This window comes from Scylla paramamosain, chromosome 40 (assembly GCF_035594125.1).
Source record: "Scylla paramamosain isolate STU-SP2022 chromosome 40, ASM3559412v1, whole genome shotgun sequence".
Taxonomy (NCBI): Eukaryota; Metazoa; Arthropoda; class Malacostraca; order Decapoda; family Portunidae; genus Scylla; species Scylla paramamosain.
Window position 1 is genome coordinate 4,214,285 of NC_087190.1, and position 18,616 is coordinate 4,232,900.

At 39.3% G+C, this 18,616-nt stretch overlaps 1 protein-coding gene across 8 annotated transcripts in view; it reads left to right on the forward strand.

Moving 5' to 3' along the window:
- The window catches only part of LOC135092728 (uncharacterized), a 156,072-nt gene that overhangs the window by 83,261 nt on the left and 54,195 nt on the right, over nucleotides 1-18,616 (forward strand). For 6 of the 8 annotated variants that reach the window (XR_010263044.1, XM_063991378.1, XM_063991371.1 and 3 more), the window contains exon 2: nucleotides 7,208-7,363. The exons of 1 other annotated variant lie outside the window; for it this stretch is intronic. Coding sequence is in view for 6 of the 7 variants with exons in the window: in XM_063991378.1 (XP_063847448.1) it covers nucleotides 7,208-7,363 (156 nt within the window). In the remaining variant the exon portion in view is untranslated. Of the gene's footprint in view, nucleotides 1-3,882; nucleotides 5,592-7,207; nucleotides 7,364-18,616 lie in introns of those variants that run through there. One more of the 8 variants, XM_063991377.1, reaches the window with a different exon arrangement.

Here is an 18,616-nt window from a genome sequence, read left to right on the forward strand (position 1 = left end):
CCCCTAAGCGAAGGTGCCTCTGGCGTTTTGCCTCTGCCAGTTGGGGGGACCTGAGGAGGTATTTTGCTGATTTTCCTTGGAATGACTACTGCTTCCGTGTCAGAGACCCGTCTTTGTGTGCTGAGCGCATAACAGAGGTGATAGTGTCTGGCATGGAGGCGTACATTCCTCACTCTTTTTCTCGTCCTAAACCTTCTAAACCTTGGTTTAACACAGCTTGTTCTCGTGCTATACATGATAGAGAGGTGGCCCACAAAAGGTACTTAAGCCTTCCATCACCAGAATCTCATGCACTTTATATTTCTGCCCGGAACCATGCCAAGTCTGTTCTCCAACTACCCAAAAACTCCTTCATTAACAGAAAATGTCAAAACCTTTCAAGATCTAACCCCTCGTGATTTCTGGCATCTAACCAAAAATATCTCCAATAACTTTGCTTCTTCTTCTTTCCCTCCTCTACTTCAACCAGATGGCACCACTGCTATCACATCTATTTCTAAAGTTGAACTCTTTGCTCAAACCTTTGCTAAAAACTTTACCTTGGACGATTCTGGGCTTGTTCCTCCCTCTCCTCCACCCTCTGACTACTTCATGCCACGTATTAAAATTCTTCGCAATGATGTTTTCCATGCCCACGCTGGCCTAAACCCTGGGAAGGCTTATGGACCTGAGGGGGTCCCTCCTATTGTTCTCCGAAACTGTGCCTCCGTGCTTGCACCTTGCCTAGTCAAACTCTTTCAGCTCTGTCTGTCAACATCTACCTTTCCTTCTTGCTGGAAGTTTGCCTACATTCAACCTGTTTCTAAAAAGGGTGACCGTTCTAATCCCTCAAATTACCGTCCTATTGCTTTAATTTCCTGCCTATCTAAAGTTTTTGAGTCTATCCTCAACAGGAAGATTCTTAAACATCTATCACTTCACAACCTTTTATCTGATCGCCAGTATGGGTTCCGTCAAGGCCGCTCTACTGGTGATCTTCTGGCTTTCCTTACTGAGTCTTGGTCATTCTCTTTCAGAGATTTTGGTGAAACTTTTGCTGTTGTCTTGGACATATCAAAAGCTTTTGATAGAGTCTGGCACAAAGCTTTGATTTCCAAACTACCCTCCTACGGCTTTTATCGTTCTCTCTGTAACTTCATCTCAAGTTTCCTTTCTGACCGTTCTATTGCTGCTGTGGTAGACGGTCACTGTTCTTCTCCTAAATCAATTAACAGTGGTGTTCCTCAGGGTTCCGTCCTGTCACCCACTCTCTTCTTTTTATTCATTAATATTCTTCTTAACCAAACTTCTTGTCCTATCCACTCCTATGCTGATGATACCACCCTGCACTTTTCTACGTCTTTTCATAGACGTCCAACTCTTCAGGAAGTAAACATTTCACGCCGGGAAGCCACAGAACGCTTGACTTCTGGTCTTTCTAAAATTTCTGATTGGGGCAGAGCAAACTTGGTATTGTTCAATGCCTCAAAAACTCAATTCCTCCATCTATTAACTCGGCATAACCTTCCAGACAACTATCCCCTCTTCTTCAATGAAACTCAACTGTCCCCCTTTTCTACACTGAACATTTTTTTTTTTTTTATTTTTACCTACCTTTATTATTGCTTTTTTTTTTTTTTTTTTCTCAAAGACAGTATTCCTATTGGACTTATCTCTAACATTACTTATGAAATTACTTGTTCGAGTTGCAAGACTCGATATATTGGAGAAACCAAGAGGAATATAAGACAAAGAATTAGTCAACATAAAGGTACTTTAATGCCTACACAGAAACAGTTGGCTCACCAAGAGCAACTCACTATGATAGATGCTGCCAGAAGAGATCTTGAGGATAGAGTTCAATAGAGCAGTTTCACTTTCATACCCATGCATTGTAAGGAGGAACAAGGACTGTTAGCAGAGACTGAGAAGACATGTGAGATAAGTAGCTCGAAAATAAAAGAGTTAAAGCAGTCCAGTTTTCTAGGAGGTACCTTGGACAATAAGAGGAGTGCGAAAAGTTGTCACAGAAGAGCAGCAACAGCCAACAGCTTGGAAAGAAATATATGACAGCTACTTTATATATATGGTTTTATGTAGAACACAGGCGTTGCATCTGATGAAAAGTATTATTTGTAGTGCTGTAATGAAACAGCAAGGCTATAACAGTTTCAAGCCAAAGAGCTTCTGTGCAGGAAATTAATCTTTTGTTTTCACATACTTAAGAATTTTTTGCGATATTTTTCTGTTCTTAATCTTTATACTTTATAATCTTGTTATACTTATATTTTCTTGCATTTAGTAATAGATTCTTGTGATGCATCAATGGTGATAGTACTGAATCCTGTTATTTTAGTATATAATATTTCTAGTATACTATATCGACAGTAAAATTTGAAACAGCAATTGATGGAAAGATGTAAAGTCTTTGGACTGCTGCATCACATGAAAAAAAAAAAAATAATAATAACAATAATAATAATAAATAAATAAATAATGTACTGACAAGGTGAGTTTTAATTGCCTGATTTTTTTTATTGTCAATTTGGAATTTTTTTTCATATATATATATATATATATATATATATATATATATATATATATATATATATATATATATATATATATATATATATATATATATATATATATATATATATATATATATATATATATATATATATATTATATAGTCAAGAAACATGTCAAGCGTTGGTTCGGTGCCCATCGTCACTTTTCCTGTAGCTTGTGGCAGGTCAAAACTTACTACCTCGGGGCGCATGACTGGAATAACACCGTGTTGCATATGCAATCTTTTCCCCACGTACCCATTCATCAAATACAGGCGAGGCCATAAATAATGTCGGCGGTTCGTGGTAACCATCCCATCAGTAACAAAATAACAATAAAATGTATTTTACTCACCACAGTGTTAATATCGTGTTTTATTTCCCTTCTTCTTCATGACTTCCTGTAGACGACGAGGACGAGGAGTCAACGAGGCCTTGCAGTTTATCTTGTGGAAGACTTTCCCACACTCGTTGCCGTGCAGCTTTCAGTTTCGGCAGTGAACTAGTGTCCTCTTTCTTGATCTAATTTTTTTTTCAGAAACGACCACAAATTCTCGATTGGATTAAGATCAGGACTGTTGGCAGGCCAGTCCTTGATGTAATCCAAGTCACAATTGTTCAACCACTAGACTTGTTTGCTCATCTGGCAGGGAGCCCCATCCTGCATGAAACATTCTGCTTTGCACTTCACATAACACTCCTCTAAATTGTCATATAACAGTTCTAAGTACCGTTCGCTGTTCACTGACTCTCTCTTTTCAAAAAAGACCAAACTGCCAACACCAAAGTATGTGAATGCTCCCCAAACCATAACTGAATCTGGATGTTTTGCCGTTTTTACCGTGTATTTTGGGTCGTACCGGTCAGATCCTTTTGGTCTACGCACTCCTGCAAACTGTGTCGCAGATACTGTGAAAACACTTTCATCACTACACAGTACACAACGTATTTTCTCTATGGGCCACTTTCTGTATTTCTTGGCAAAACTGAGCCAGTTTTCAATGTGCCGTGGAGTGAGCAAAGGTTTCCTCGCGGCAGTGCGGGAAGGGAGATCAAGCTCTTTTCTACAGTAACGTGATACTGTCCTACGAGACACATTACCCAGTAGACCTGGATTATTTTCTTTTAGCTCACGTGCTGTACTTACAGGTCTAATACTCAAGTCACGCTCCAAGACAGAGTCTTTTTATTTACTTTTTTTGGCCAACCAGGTTTTGATAGTGGGCTGGTACTGCATCATTTTTGGCGGCCCGGCATCGCTGCAGCCAGCGTTCAACAGTACGTTGAGGCACACCAGTGTGTTGTTGAATAGCATTTGCGCCAATTCCGGCCTTATGTAAGGCGTAAATACGACAGATTTTGTCTTGAGTGATTTGTGGTTTATGTGCCATTGTCCAGTAAGCGAACACAAGATGCGCAAAATATCGCTCAGATTCTGACAAATCGTGCTTGCATCGTCTCCAAGACAATGTCACTACCCACGACACAGATCCCTGACCGTTAATCTGCAATGCCCCGCTGATGGCTCACGGAGCAAGCTGCCAAATAGGTGATTTTTAAAACATGTTCCCGTTAGCAGGAGGGGTGAAATGACCTTGATCAAATGTTGCCACGCTGTGCGATAACCGCTATTATTTATAAATGATTTGAAAGATGAACACCTACGTCAAATGTTGACCAACTGCCCCATGTCTGACCAAATCATTAAACCCACAAATCTACAGATGTGCGGCAAAGCACCACAGAGGCACTTGCAACCACATCCTTATACAATATTATAGTGTTTTCTTTCATGAAGGAATATTTAAGTCCTAACTTTGAAAAGGCCTTATGAGACGAGCAGCTCAATCTCATGAAATAATAGCGTATATATCTACCTTTACTATAGCAGAGAGAGAGAGAGAGAGAGAGACCTGTACATTTAATGGTATCCCTGAGCGGATTGATTAACTTTAGAACATAAATAAGGGAAGCTGCTTGCAAGAAGCGACCAGGCTTATACGTAGAAGTCCCTGTATAAAATATACCTACCTATTTCCATCTATTATCCCTATCCATAAACCCGTCTAATCTTCTCTTAAAGCTCCCTAATGTCCTAGCACTAACAACATGATTACTGAGTCCGTTCCACTCATCTACCACTCCATTTGAGAACCAATTTCTTCCTATCTCCTTCTTAAACCTAAATTTTTCAACCTTGAACCCATTATTTCTTGTTCTATCCTGGTTGCTGTTCCTAAGAATTTTGCTTAATCCCCCCTTGTTATAACCCTTATACCACTTAAAGACTTCTTTCAGGTCCCCTCTTAACCTACGTCTCTCTAAAGAATGTAAATTTAACAGCTTCAAACTCGCCTCGTAAGGAATACTCCTCATCCCCTGTATCCTTTTAGTCATTCTCCTTTGTACTGATTCTAATAGACCTATATCTTTCCTGTAATGTGGGGACCAGAACTGCACAGCGTAGTCTAGATGAGGTCTGACAAGTGCCAAGTATAACTTTAATATTACTTCCGGTCTTCTACTTTTAACACTCCTAAAAATGAATACTAGTACCTTATTTGCCCTGTTTCTGGCCTCTATGCATTGTTTTCCTAGACGGAATTCGGAGCTATCTATAACTCCTAAATCTTTCTCGTGCACTGTACGTACCAGAGTTTCGTTGTTTAATGTGTAGCTACTGTGTGGGTTTCCTCTACCAATGCTAAGTACTTTGCATCTATTGATATTAAATTGCATTTGCCATCTGTCCGTCCATTCATTCATCCTATCTAAATCTGCCTGCAAGGCGATGGCATCCGATTCTGACCTAATTAATCTACCTATCTTTGTGTCAAACGCAAATTTACTAACATCACTACTAATTCCACTAGTGACGATTGTCAAGCCACAGCTCTAATAAATAGACTAGTTGTCAACAGCGTTGTACGATGGCAATATCTACACGCTGATAGGCTACTCTACACTAAAATCTGTCAGTCACTTGAGCGCCCTAACCCACCAGTTAGTCAGAGACGGACTGCGATAGGAGAAGTGTCTGCGGTGAGCTCCACTGGCTTGTGTTCGCTTTGTATCTGTCCCGCGATGTTGTGCCTCACCCAGCTGCGAAACTGTGTGCTTGGAATATATATATATATATATATATATATATATATATATATATATATATATATATATATATATATATATATATATATATATATATATATATATATATATATATATATATATATATATATATATATATATATATATATATATATATATATATATATATATATATATATATATATATATATATATATATATATATATATATATATATATATATATATATATATATATATATATATATATATATATATATATACATATATTAAATATATATATATATATATATATATATATATATATATATATATATATATATATATATATATATATATATATATATATATATATATATATATATATATATATATATATATATATATATATATATATATATATATATATATATATATATATATATATATATATATATATATATATATATATATATATATATATATATATATATATATATATATATATATATATATATATATATATATATATATATATATATATATATATATATATATATATATATATATATATATATATATATATATATATATATATATATATATATATATATATATATATATATATATATATATATATATATATATATATATATATATATATATATATATATATATATATATATATATATATATATATATATATATATATATATATATATATATATATATATATATATATATATATATATATATATATATATATATATATATATATATATATATATATATATATATATATATATATATATATATATATATATATATATATATATATATATATATATATATATATATATATATATATATATATATATATATATATATATATATATATATATATATATATATATATATATATATATATATATATATATATATATATATATATATATATATATATATATATATATATATATATATATATATATATATATATATATATATATATATATATATATATATATATATATATATATATATATATATATATATATATATATATATATATATATATATATATATATATATATATATATATATATATATATATATATATATATATATATATATATATATATATATATATATATATATATATATATATATATATATATATATATATATATATATATATATATATATATCAACAAATATTGTTGGTTTAAATATTAATATAAAAACAAAATTATGGTATGGTTTAAACGTTATAAGTCACAAAAAAGAAAATGTACACATTAAAAAGTAAGTGGAAAGAATCATAACAAAGACTTAATTGGTAAAGATAAGAGGGTTGTTATATTAATGTATTAATTAACTAGCGAGGGGCTACTGACCCCAGTGATTCAGATATCTGGCGTTGTTCGTTACGTGCCCAAGACACTGACCCTGTAGACTCAAAACATATAATGGTGATCTACGTTCTTGAGATATATTTTCCTTAGCAGCTGCATTTGTATTGTTTACATAATGCCATAATTATTATTAATTTAGGCATAATTCGTTTTACAGATGAATACCAGCAAAAATAAACTGGGGAAGGAACCGCGGGTGTTGAGCTGGCAAGGTTGTAAACCCTTGCCAACAATACCAGACAAGAACTTCGCTGTCTTCATGTTGGAAGCGATGGCGAAGGTAGTCGAGGGAGATGACGAAGCCATTGCCGTGGTGAGAATTTCAAACAGTTGGCTTATGTTATAATTGTACTGGTAAGAAAAACACTTAAGGTAAGGTAGTGTAAACATGACATTCAGTACTCTGCTTTTTCAGAGAGAATGATAATGTCAAGCTTCACAGGTTTTATTTCTGCCATGTTCTACCTTACCATTTCTGATAGAGGAGCTAGGTGAGGGATATACAACATAGATAAATTTTGTTTGAGAAAGAGTCTGTAGTCGTAGCCAGATGGTGGAAAACTCGAAAGATTCAAGTGTGGGCACGAGAGCAGATTAAATGGTTGCGGACATAGACGCAACATCCAGCATTAGATTGCAAATGAGGATAGAGAAAGGAGGGAACAGAAAAGGCGCTACTGTCAGTTGCCTCAAACACCTGTGTTTCAGTGAGGAAAAGATGAGGTTTAGTAGAGGAGAGGCGGTGTTCTAGAGATTGAAAATTAGATCGTAGATCGCGAATGTTGCAGAAGTTAATGAAGAAAAGTTGAGGGGAATGTCAAGAAACTTACTGTTGCTACCAGAAGAGCAGTCCGACCTGGCGACATCTGTGGTCCCCTCCTCAAATGAGGACTCCAAGTCTGGTGTAGGAATCGCCATGATGATTTTGAATTTTGAGTGAAGGGTGTGTTTGTAATTAATTAGTTTTGTGAGAAAGAAGAGAGTTGTCTTTAGACTGATTGATTTAGTTTATTTCGCCGCAACATCACGGTCATATGGTACTTTACCAGCTGCCAGCTTTAAAAGTGACAAAGACTGCAGTTTTTAAAATATGGGTATTAAAAACTTATATTATAGGTATGGTAAAAATGTTAAAAGACCACTATGAAAGAAAATATAAAAAAAAAGGAAATGGAAAAAGCCATATAAAAGTTTGTGATAAAAATGAGAGGGTTGGTATAGTAATGCTTTAGTTACTTTATTTCATTCAATTTAAATTTAGAGGGTACTGATGCCATTGACCCTGACCACTGTGTCTGGCATTGTTCGTTCCGTGCCCAAGACTGACCCCACTGACCCAGATATTTGGCGCTGTTCGTTACATGCCCAAGACACTGACCCTGCTGACTCAGATATCTGGAAGGTCTCTTCCTCATCACGACAGTGGAAAAGATATCGCTCCTGCAACTCCACCAGACTGGGACACTCCACTAGAAAGTGTCGCACTGTAAGGGTAACTAATAAACAGTCATCACAAAATGGACTTTCCGGGACGTGAGGTAACCGTGAGTGAGACGTGTGTGACCCGTCCGGAGAAAGGCCAGTGCAGTCTCTGAATGGCGCTCCTACACAAGGACGTCCATGAACGGAGTTACTGAAGTTACTCACCCGTCTTAGTGGTGGCAACCAAATCCTCCCACTTGCCCTGCCAACATGAAAGAACTGCCATCCTTATACTGGAGTACCCAGGAACATTCAGGACCCAGGAAAATTCGACGTGGTAGCCTCTACGCTGTAAAAGGTAAAGCAACTCAAGAATCAATAAAACAAGTGGATGAAGGGAAGAAGGGCTAAAATGTTGAATAGCGAAAGAACAGTGCGAGTCGCTAAAAACAGTGAAATATGAGACGAGAAGATTAAAAATAATTCTTAAGGCTTGGATAATTGTAGAAAGCCCTGCCATAAAAAGATATCCAACACCGAGGAGGTTAGCGCCTCGAATAAAGGAAGGAAAGAACACCAAATCCGATTCCACTGTCGGATTTTGATCCGTCCATAAATACAGGAATTGAGTCAATGTGTGGAATAATGTTCCAAGGATAATGCACGAGACTCAAAATCTGGTAAATTGTTCTTATAAAGAATATCAGGGCCACAGAGAGAAATGTCTGGGAATTGTCAATAACCAACTCTAGGATATCTACATATCCTGTCAAATATAAGTCCCAAGAAACGAGTTTCCTCCACACAAATTCTTCTGTCATATAAATGGAGATCTGAACACCACAAAAGTGGTATGAATGTAAGACTATAGTTTCCGAAGCCGAGAAACGAAATCCCCGAGTTGCAGGCGAAATGCAACTTCCTCGCAATCAAAGGCATTCGGGCCACAGAAAGGGATTGACAAGTCATCGACATACAAGCTACCACGAACTCCTTCTGGAAGCACATCAGTGACATTTTTATACTTACAGAAAAAAGGGCAACACTGTGTATACTTCCCTGTGGCACACCTCAAGTGGGAGAACTTCAGACAGAACGGCCCCAATCAGTACCCTTAAAAAACGATGAGATAAAAACTACTGTATAAAAATAGGGAGTCGGCCACGGAGATCGAACTAGAACAGAATAAGTAAAATCCCGTGGCACCAACATGTGTCATATGCTTTCTCCAAATCAAAAAATACTGTGATATGATAGTGCTTACTGGCGAATGCTTCATATATAGAAGATACTAGAGATAAAAGAGCATCAGACAAAGACAGCACATTTTCCTAAAAATATATTGAACAGGTGATAAGTAACTCCCTCTCTCCAAATACCACATAAACGTGACATTTACCATCCTTGCCAGCAACATATAAATCCATGAAGTAAAGGAAATTGGACACTAATTAGTGGCTAACTGATGATCTTTTCCAAGCTTTGGAATGGGAATAATTATAACATCCCAAGAGGATGAAAAATCACCGATATTCCAAATAAAGTTATAGACGTCAAGTAAAAAGGTAAAAGCTTCATCGAACATGTGGGGCGAAAAAAGAATATGGGATGAATCATGGCACTAGGAAAAAGCTATGCGTAAAGAAAAATGGGACATTATAACTCTCCACCATGGGAGGCAAAATTGACGCCAAACGATTTGCAACGTCAAAGATGAAGTGCCATAGATGCAGTTGGATCCTTTCTGGAGACACTAGCAAAGAGCTCAGCAAGCAGTCGGAAACTGTCGTAGCATCTGTCACCGTCCCTCAGTCATAGAACACAACACCTGGAGGTGTAGAATACCCCTCACATATCTTGAGGACCCCATTGAAGACCTTGGTGATTGGAGGTATGACGGGCACGGGCACGCGCTTATCGAAAACCCTCCAAGCAGTGGATATCTCCACGATGCCGTCAAAGGTGAGAAAAGGCAGCACGCTTTTCTCGAACAGCACCTGTACAATCCGCATTCCACCAAGGAACAGAACGTTTAGGAAACCGTCCAGAGGTCTTGGAGACGGACTGAAGTGCAGCAGAGTGTAAAACATCAGTGAAATATGTTGCAGCCTCATCACAATTTCTTATCTTACATACTGAGAGAGAGAGAGAGAGAGAGAGAGAGAGAGAGAGAGAGAGAGAGAGAGAGAGAGAGAGAGAGAGAGAGAGAGAGAATCTATTGTTGTGAAAGTACCGGTTTGACTATGGAAATGGGTCATGTCCCCCGAACTTAAAATCTCTAATCCTGTATCCTGGTGGATAAAGAGGAAAGCAAAAAAATCTACGAGGGTTGACAGCGTCATCATCCCACAAAGGATTGCGATCACTGATTGAGTGATTGATTGATTAATTAATTAAAGTTGGGGCGCCAGAACATCGCGGTAATATGGCACCGCTAGAAACCTTTAGAAGCAACAAAGATTGCAGTTTAAAATGCTGATATTAAAAACGAAATTGTACAGTAAAAATGTTAAAACTACTAAAAAACGTAAATATTAAAAAAGGAAATGTGAAGAAACTTAAAAAACTTAATTGCTAAAAATGAGAGGGTATAGTAATGTTTCAATTAATTAGTTTGATTTTAAGTGAGGGGGTACTGACCGCAGTGACTCAGACCACTGTGTCTAGCAGTTCGTCCCTTTCCCAAGACACTGACCCCATTGACCCAGGTATCTGGCGTTGTTTATTACCTGCCTAAGACACTGACCTAGACCCCAAGATCCAGTGTTATTCGTTACGTGTTTTCCTCAATTGCCTCCATGTTTTTCCAGTGCAAGGATAAAGTTCTGCCCAATACTATATTACTGATAAAATAAATAGATTGATTGATTGATAGATTTAGCTTATGGCGCCGCAACATCACAACATCGCGGTCATATGGCGCAGATACAAATATAAAATAAATAGAACAGTCAAAATTTGTTTAAAAGACCAGCCTTCTCCACAAACTTAAGAACCTCATGCCCCAGGAAAAGAGCCCTCTCTCTCTAAGAATCAGCAACAACTGGAAAATCCCACCCCCATTCAGACAACGGAGAAGATATCGCTCCCTCAGCTCCACCAGAGTGGGAAACTCCTCTAGAAAGTGTCGCACTGTAAGGAGAACTAAGCAGTCATTACAAAATGGTTGGGTTTCCCAGGACAAGGGGTAACCATGGGTGAGACGCGTTTGACCCGTCTGGAGACGGGGTAGTGCAGTCTTTGAGCGACGCTCCCGCACATGGACATACGTCCACGGGTAGGAAGTAAGAGAAATAAGTAACCTCCCCCTTCTTCGTAGTGACAACCAAAGCTTCCCATCTGCTCTGCCAACTGGCATGAACTGCCACCCTTATGCTGGAATATAAGTCGTGAAATGGGATGGAGTTGGATTTTAAAGATTTTAAACTCTGGAGACGATCCATTTCCATAGTCAAACCTTTATAATATTAGATTTTTCTCTCTCAGTATCTCTAGTTCCTTTCTTGATGGGATGTTTTACCAGTTGCTGCTTCCTTAGCCAGCCTATCTGCTTTCTCATTCTCCGGAATTCAACGTGTGCAAGGACCCAACAAAATCTGATGTGGTAACCTATACGCTGCAAAAAGCAGAACCACTCAAGAACTGGTAAAACAAATGGATGAAGAGGAGAGGAACTAAAATGTTGAATGGCAGAAAGAAAACTGCGGGAGTCGCAAAAAAATGTAAAAGATGGGTTGTGAAGAACAAATATAATCCTTAAAGCTAGGATAATGGCAGACAGCTCTTTTGTAAAACCCGGAGCAACACCAGGGTGCCCAGCACCTTGACAGAATGATGAAGAATAATAACACCAAATCCGACCCCTGCATCAGATTGTGAGTCTAAATACAGGGACGGAGTCAGAATGTGCAAAACAGTGTTCTAAGAATAGTGCAAAAGAGTCACAATCCGGAAGTAAGTTCTTATTAGGAATAGCGCCACAGACAGAAACGTGGGAAAATTGTTGGTAACAAACTTTAGGAAATCGAGAGTAACGTACAGAAAGGGAAGGCACATTTAATGCCACCATAACAGATGCATCCCTGAAACCGAAAGGTGTAGGGAAACTTAAGCGAGAAACATATAGCTGAAAACGTTAATCGTGGGAATTTAATATACAAGAGACTGATTCAGGAAGACGTTGGACACGATACCAGCACCTCAACAAAAAGAACTGGCGACGCAAATCCAATGCAAGGACACCAGCATCCAGCTGTAAGCTAGAGATTGGGGATGAGCGGAACGCAACAGTTGCCAGGCGAATACCAGCGTGTTGCACCGAATCCAACACATGAAACCGAGCCTCAGTCTTAGACAAATGAGTTTAACAACCGTACTCCAATCTAGAAAGAACTGTAAGGAGTAACAGCACCTTCATACATGCTGCCTTTGTAGAGAGGACTCTAATCTCCATTTCTAGATACTTGGTAACGTGAATAAAGTTTCGTCGACCTTTCCTACAGTATGCTACAAACCAGTAAGTGTAGGTAGGTGGCGAACTTTGGAAGCACGTTCCTCAGCATCATCAAAGACATTAGGACAATAGTCATTTTCGCTGTCAGTTACATTGCTTAATCGAATGACTTAAGTAGTCAAGTTGTCTTTAAGATGCAGATAATGTACTGCCTCAAGAGCATCTTTGGCGGCAATGTCAGAAGTAAATGTCACATAGCATCAATAAGACAATCGTATTTCAAACGGATACGGAGAACCGTTCCAAGGCTTGAGTGGATAGCACGATATAACATGGAAGCATAGACATTGATGATCACAAGAGGTCAAAACAAGAGTCAACAGCAGGTGGAGTATGAGCTCCTGCCTCCACATCACCATTATGAGCAGAGGGTGACATCTCAAGGGCCTTGTCGACCGCCCCTCGAGTTTTTATTTTTATCCACATGGATATTATAAAAATAACGTGGCTCCAGGAGCCAAGTGAAATCGCCTACTGGGATTACGAGGGGAGCGGACGCTGGCTACTGTGAACAGGGTACCTCGTCCCCATGGGGGCCACTCACTTTAATATAAAGTGGCCCCTCATGATTTGAATGTTTGTCCACGATGGAGCTAAGACGTCTCCCCCAACAACGCATCCCAGCCCAGACACCCAACCATCCAACACAGACTTCAAAAGGTGATCCTTTGGGTGAGTGGCACCGTCAACCCATACTGGGAGCCTAACCTTGGGAATCATTTAGTCTGGTCCCTCAGTGGCGACTTTGCTGGCATGTGTAGCCCTCTCCCCCTAAGGGCGGAGCAGGGGCCGAAGCCCCCTCTAGCTTCGTTCGCCAGGTCATAGGGACACGCAACCCCCCCCAACCACGACAAGGCGGTTTCCACTGGGAGGGATTGCAAACAAATGCAAACAGGAGTAAACCTAGAGATCAACACCCGGAGTTCCTCCCAGGAGGCACGCAAACCGTGACAATTCCACTGCAGAATCTTGAATATTGTTATTTTGAAGGGATTTTCTGGGAGACCCTATAGAGAAGCTTTTCTTTGCCAACCTGACTAGATATCTTATTTGGGCGGCAAGGTTTATCTAGTCCTGCATTACTTGTAGGTGCAGAAACCTGGTATTGAGCAATCGGTGTGGGGATAGCTACCTGCTACCTGAAAAGACTGGAGGAGGAGGATTCCTCGACGAAGACGGTATGGTATCGCTCTTGGAAGAGAACATATTTGGAAGACGGGAAGACAAAACCTCTGGCAACCATTGAAGTCTCCCAATAAAAGAAGAGGGGAAAGAAGAGTATCTAAAAGGTTGTCATGTTCATTCCCTTTGATAGAAACACTATGAGGCAAATACAAACTGTACAATGATTTAAAAACGATTTATAAAAACCTTAACAGTGACAACCTGCAGCAGCACATGGATCTGTAAGTGGATAAAAAGAATATCATTGCGAAAAAAGATGGCAGTGCCACCATGGTGGCCCTGACCAGACATAGGAGTTGGGGAGAACGCACATACCCAGGACTAAAGTTAGTGGATTCTCCAAGGATTGTCTCTTGCAAATACAAATGGGAAAAAACCCAGGGATAAATACATGGAGTTCTTTCCAGAAGGCACACAAACCACGACAGTTCTACTGCAGAATCTTGAATATTACCCCCAGAGAAAAGCTTCACTTTGCCAATCTCACTATGTATCTTTCTTGGGCAGCAAGAGTTATTTGAACCTACACTGCTTGTAGCCACAGAAAGCTGAGATTGAGTAGCTTGTGTGGGATAGCTACCCACAAATGAGTTTCTGAAACTCCTGAAAAGACCGGAGGAGGAGGAATCCTCGGCCTAGATGAATTGGTATCATTCCTGGAGGAGGACTGATTGGGAATTTAGGTAGAGAAATCCTCCATATCCATTTTGGATGTAGAGAAATCACTTTGATTAATAACGTCATCTGAAGTTCCCAAAGGGATCTTTCTAGGGACTCAACAGGTCCCCGGGAAGGTTTCTGGTGGGAGTGAGAAGGAAGCATGGAAAAGTTGTCAGTATGTGTCTGTGGAGGCTTAAGGTCTTGGGAGTCGTTCGTGTTTGGGAAGGTGTGGACTTCTGCAATGTGAGCTTTTGTACGAGGAGTCTGTAAGATATAGCTGGTGAAGATGCGGTGGAGGGCTTTGCTGAACACGAAGTGGAGGGCTTGGCGGAAGATGAAGTGGAGGGCTCGTCTGAACATGCAGAGGAGATAACACTTTCCAAAACAGGAAACTTGTTGTAGACGGAAACTGAAGGGAAGATATTCTCACAAAAACAGGATTGATTGATTTATGGTTGAAGAAGGCGGGAAGGTGTTACAGCCTTATTACCTGTAGTAGAGGTAGAACTGAAGTGGAGTGAGGAGGCGTATGTTTTTGTCCCACTATCCTTCCTGCCTGGCATTTCCTAGACTAATGAATTGAGAATTAGCCAATTTAAGGATGTCCTGTTCAAGACGGTACCTCCAACATGGTAGAGAACGTAGTGGATGAGCTTCCCAGCAGAAGAAGAAATAAGATTCTGATTCGCATTCATGAGTATGGTGTGAGTCAAGGGCAGAGCAGTGACCGAACAGAGGACTATTTGTACAGTTGCTCCTCCCATGACCGAACTCGTAACATCGGTAACACTGCAATGGACGATCGATGAAAGCCTTTAATGGGAAAAAAAGTGAACCGATCTTGACATTCTCTGGGAGAGAAAAAAAAAATAATAATAATGTCTGTCCAATCTTGGCCACTTGTTGAACATTATCAGAACGTAACTGAAGGATGTAATCTTCTGATAATTCGTACAGGTCCTGTTTGTAAACATGTCCTTAACAGTAACTGAATGTTCGCTGTGGCTTGAGGGATTCAAAGATCTCATCAGAAGAGCAAAGTAGATGGAGGAACATCATCGCCTGCGTGAAATATTCAGCCAGGATCGACACACCTTTATGGCATTTCTTAATGTTATTTGTAGGGAGCACTCCTATCTCCTTTTATAGATATTTAGCAGCGTGAATAAAGCTTCTTCGACCTTCTCTATAATACTCGGGAAACCAGCAAGGTGTTGGTGGGTGGTGAACATTGGGAGCACATTCTTCAGCATCATCAAACACATTAGGACAGTAATCATTTTCGCAGTTAGGAGGAAGAGGTAGGCACCTGCCGAAACGAAAATTACTCCCCACTGAGGTCTAAAGCACTGGATCAGAAGGTTCTGTTAACTTATCATTAAAACAAGCTGTGATCTCACTGAACGTTTCCTTTTGTGTTTCACAACACAAGGGAGCAGTCACAGCCTGCCCTCTAATGAAAACTCTCTTCCTTCCACACACACACACACACACACACACACACACACACACACACACACACACACACACACACACCCTTCACTGAAAAATTCAAAATTATCATGGCGACTCCTACAACAGCCTCGGAGTCCCCATCTGGGGAGGGGACCACAAATGTCTCCAGGTCGGACTGCTCTTCTGATAACGACCCTAAGTGTCTTGACAACTCCCTCTATTTTTTCTTCATTAATTACTGCAATATTCGCGGTCTAAGATCTTATTTTCAGTCTGTAGAACACCACCTCTCCTCTTTTAAATCTCATCTTTTCCTCACTGAAACTCGCTACTCAATGAAACGACTGCAGTCACTCTCAAACTAAATTTATCTGTGCTGTATACCTCTCATCTAACTCCTCTGACTATAAGAAACTTTTTGACTACTTAACTTCCAAAATGAAGGATATTCTGACTCTCTTCTCTTTTGCAGAAATCTCCATTCTCGGAGACTTCAATGCTCACCACCGGCTTTGGCTTTCCTCTCCCTTTATTGACCATTCTGGTGAACTAGCCTTCATCTTTGCTTTCCTCCACGACCTAGCGCAATTTGTGCAACACCCTACTCGTATTCCTGACCGTCTTTGAGATACGCCCAACATTCTTGAGCTTTTCCTGACCACTAATCCTTCTGCTTATGCTGTCACCCTCTCTTCTCTATTGGGCTCCTCCGACCACAATCTCATATCTGTATCTTGTCCTATCGCTCCAATCCCTCCTCAAGTTCCCCCTAAGCGAAGGTGCCTCTGGCGTTTTGCCTCTGCTAGTTGGGGGACCTGAGGATGCATTTTTTGCTGATTTTCCTTGGAATGACTACTGCTTCCGTGTCAGAGACTTGTCTTTATAACATAAACAGAGGTGATAGTGTCTGGCATGAAGGCGTACATTCCTCACTCTTTTTCTGGACCTAAATCTTCCAAACCTTGATTTAACACAGCTTGTTCTCGTGCTATACATGATAAAGAGGTGGTCCATAAAAGTTACTTAGACCTTCCATCACCAGAATATCAAGCACTTTATATTTCTGCCCGAAACCATGCCAAGTCTGTTTTCTTTTTCTTTCCCTCCTTTATTTCAACCAGATGGCATCACTGCTGGAAAATTATAGTAGTATAGTAGTATAGTAGTAGTAGTAGTGACTACTTCATGCTGCGAGTACCTATTAAAATTCATCGCAATGATGTTTTCCATGTCCTCGTTGGCCTAAACCCTCGGAAAGCTTCTGGACCCGATGGGGTCCCTCCTATTGTTCTCCGAAACTGGGCCTCCGTGCTTGCACCTTGCCTAGTCAAACTCTTTCAGCTCTGTCTGTCAACATCTACCTTTCCTTCTTGCTGGAAGTTTTCCTACATTCAACCTGTTCCTAAAAAGGGTAACCGCTGTAATCCCTAAAACTACCGTCCTATTGCTTTAATTTCCCGCCTATCTAAAGTTTTTGAATCTATCCTCAGCAGGAAGATTCTTAAACATCTATCACTTCACAACCTACCTGATCGCCAGTATGGGTTCCGTCAAGGCCGCTCTACTGGTGATACGGCTTTTGTTACTGAGTCTTGGTCGTCCTCTTTTAGAAATTTAAGTGAAACTTTTGCTGTTGCCTTGGATATTTCCAAAGCTTTTGATAGAGTCTGGCACAAAGCTTTGATTTCCAAACTACCCTCCCACGGCTTCTATCCTTCTCTCTGTAACTTCATCTCAAGTTTCCTTTCTGACCGTTCTATTGCTGCTGTGATAGACGGTCACTATTCTCCTAAATCTATTAACAGTGGTGTTCCTCAGGGGTCTGTCCTGACACCCACTCTCTTATTAGCCATCAATGACCTTCTAACCCAAACTTCTTGTCTTATCCACTCCTACGCTGATGATACCACCCTGCACTTTTCCACGTCTTTTCATAGACATCCAATCCTTCAGGAAGTAAACATTTTACGCAGGAAAGCCACAGAATGCCTGACTTCTGATCTTTCTAAAATTTCTGATGGGGGTAGAGCAAACTTGGTATTGTTCAATCCCTCAAAAACTCAGTTCCTCCATCTATCAACTCGACACAACGTTCCAGACAACTATCCTCTCTTCTCCAGTGACACTCAACTGTCCCCTTCTTCTACTCTGAACATCCTCGGTCTGTCCTTTACTTATAATCTGAATTGGAAACTTCACATCTCATCTCTAGCTAAAACAGCTTCTATGAAGTTAGGTGTTCTGAGACGTCTCCGCCAGTTTTTTCTCACCTCACATGTCTGGGGGGGATACCAGTCATACCGCTTTTCTAGACAGAGTGAAATCAAAAGC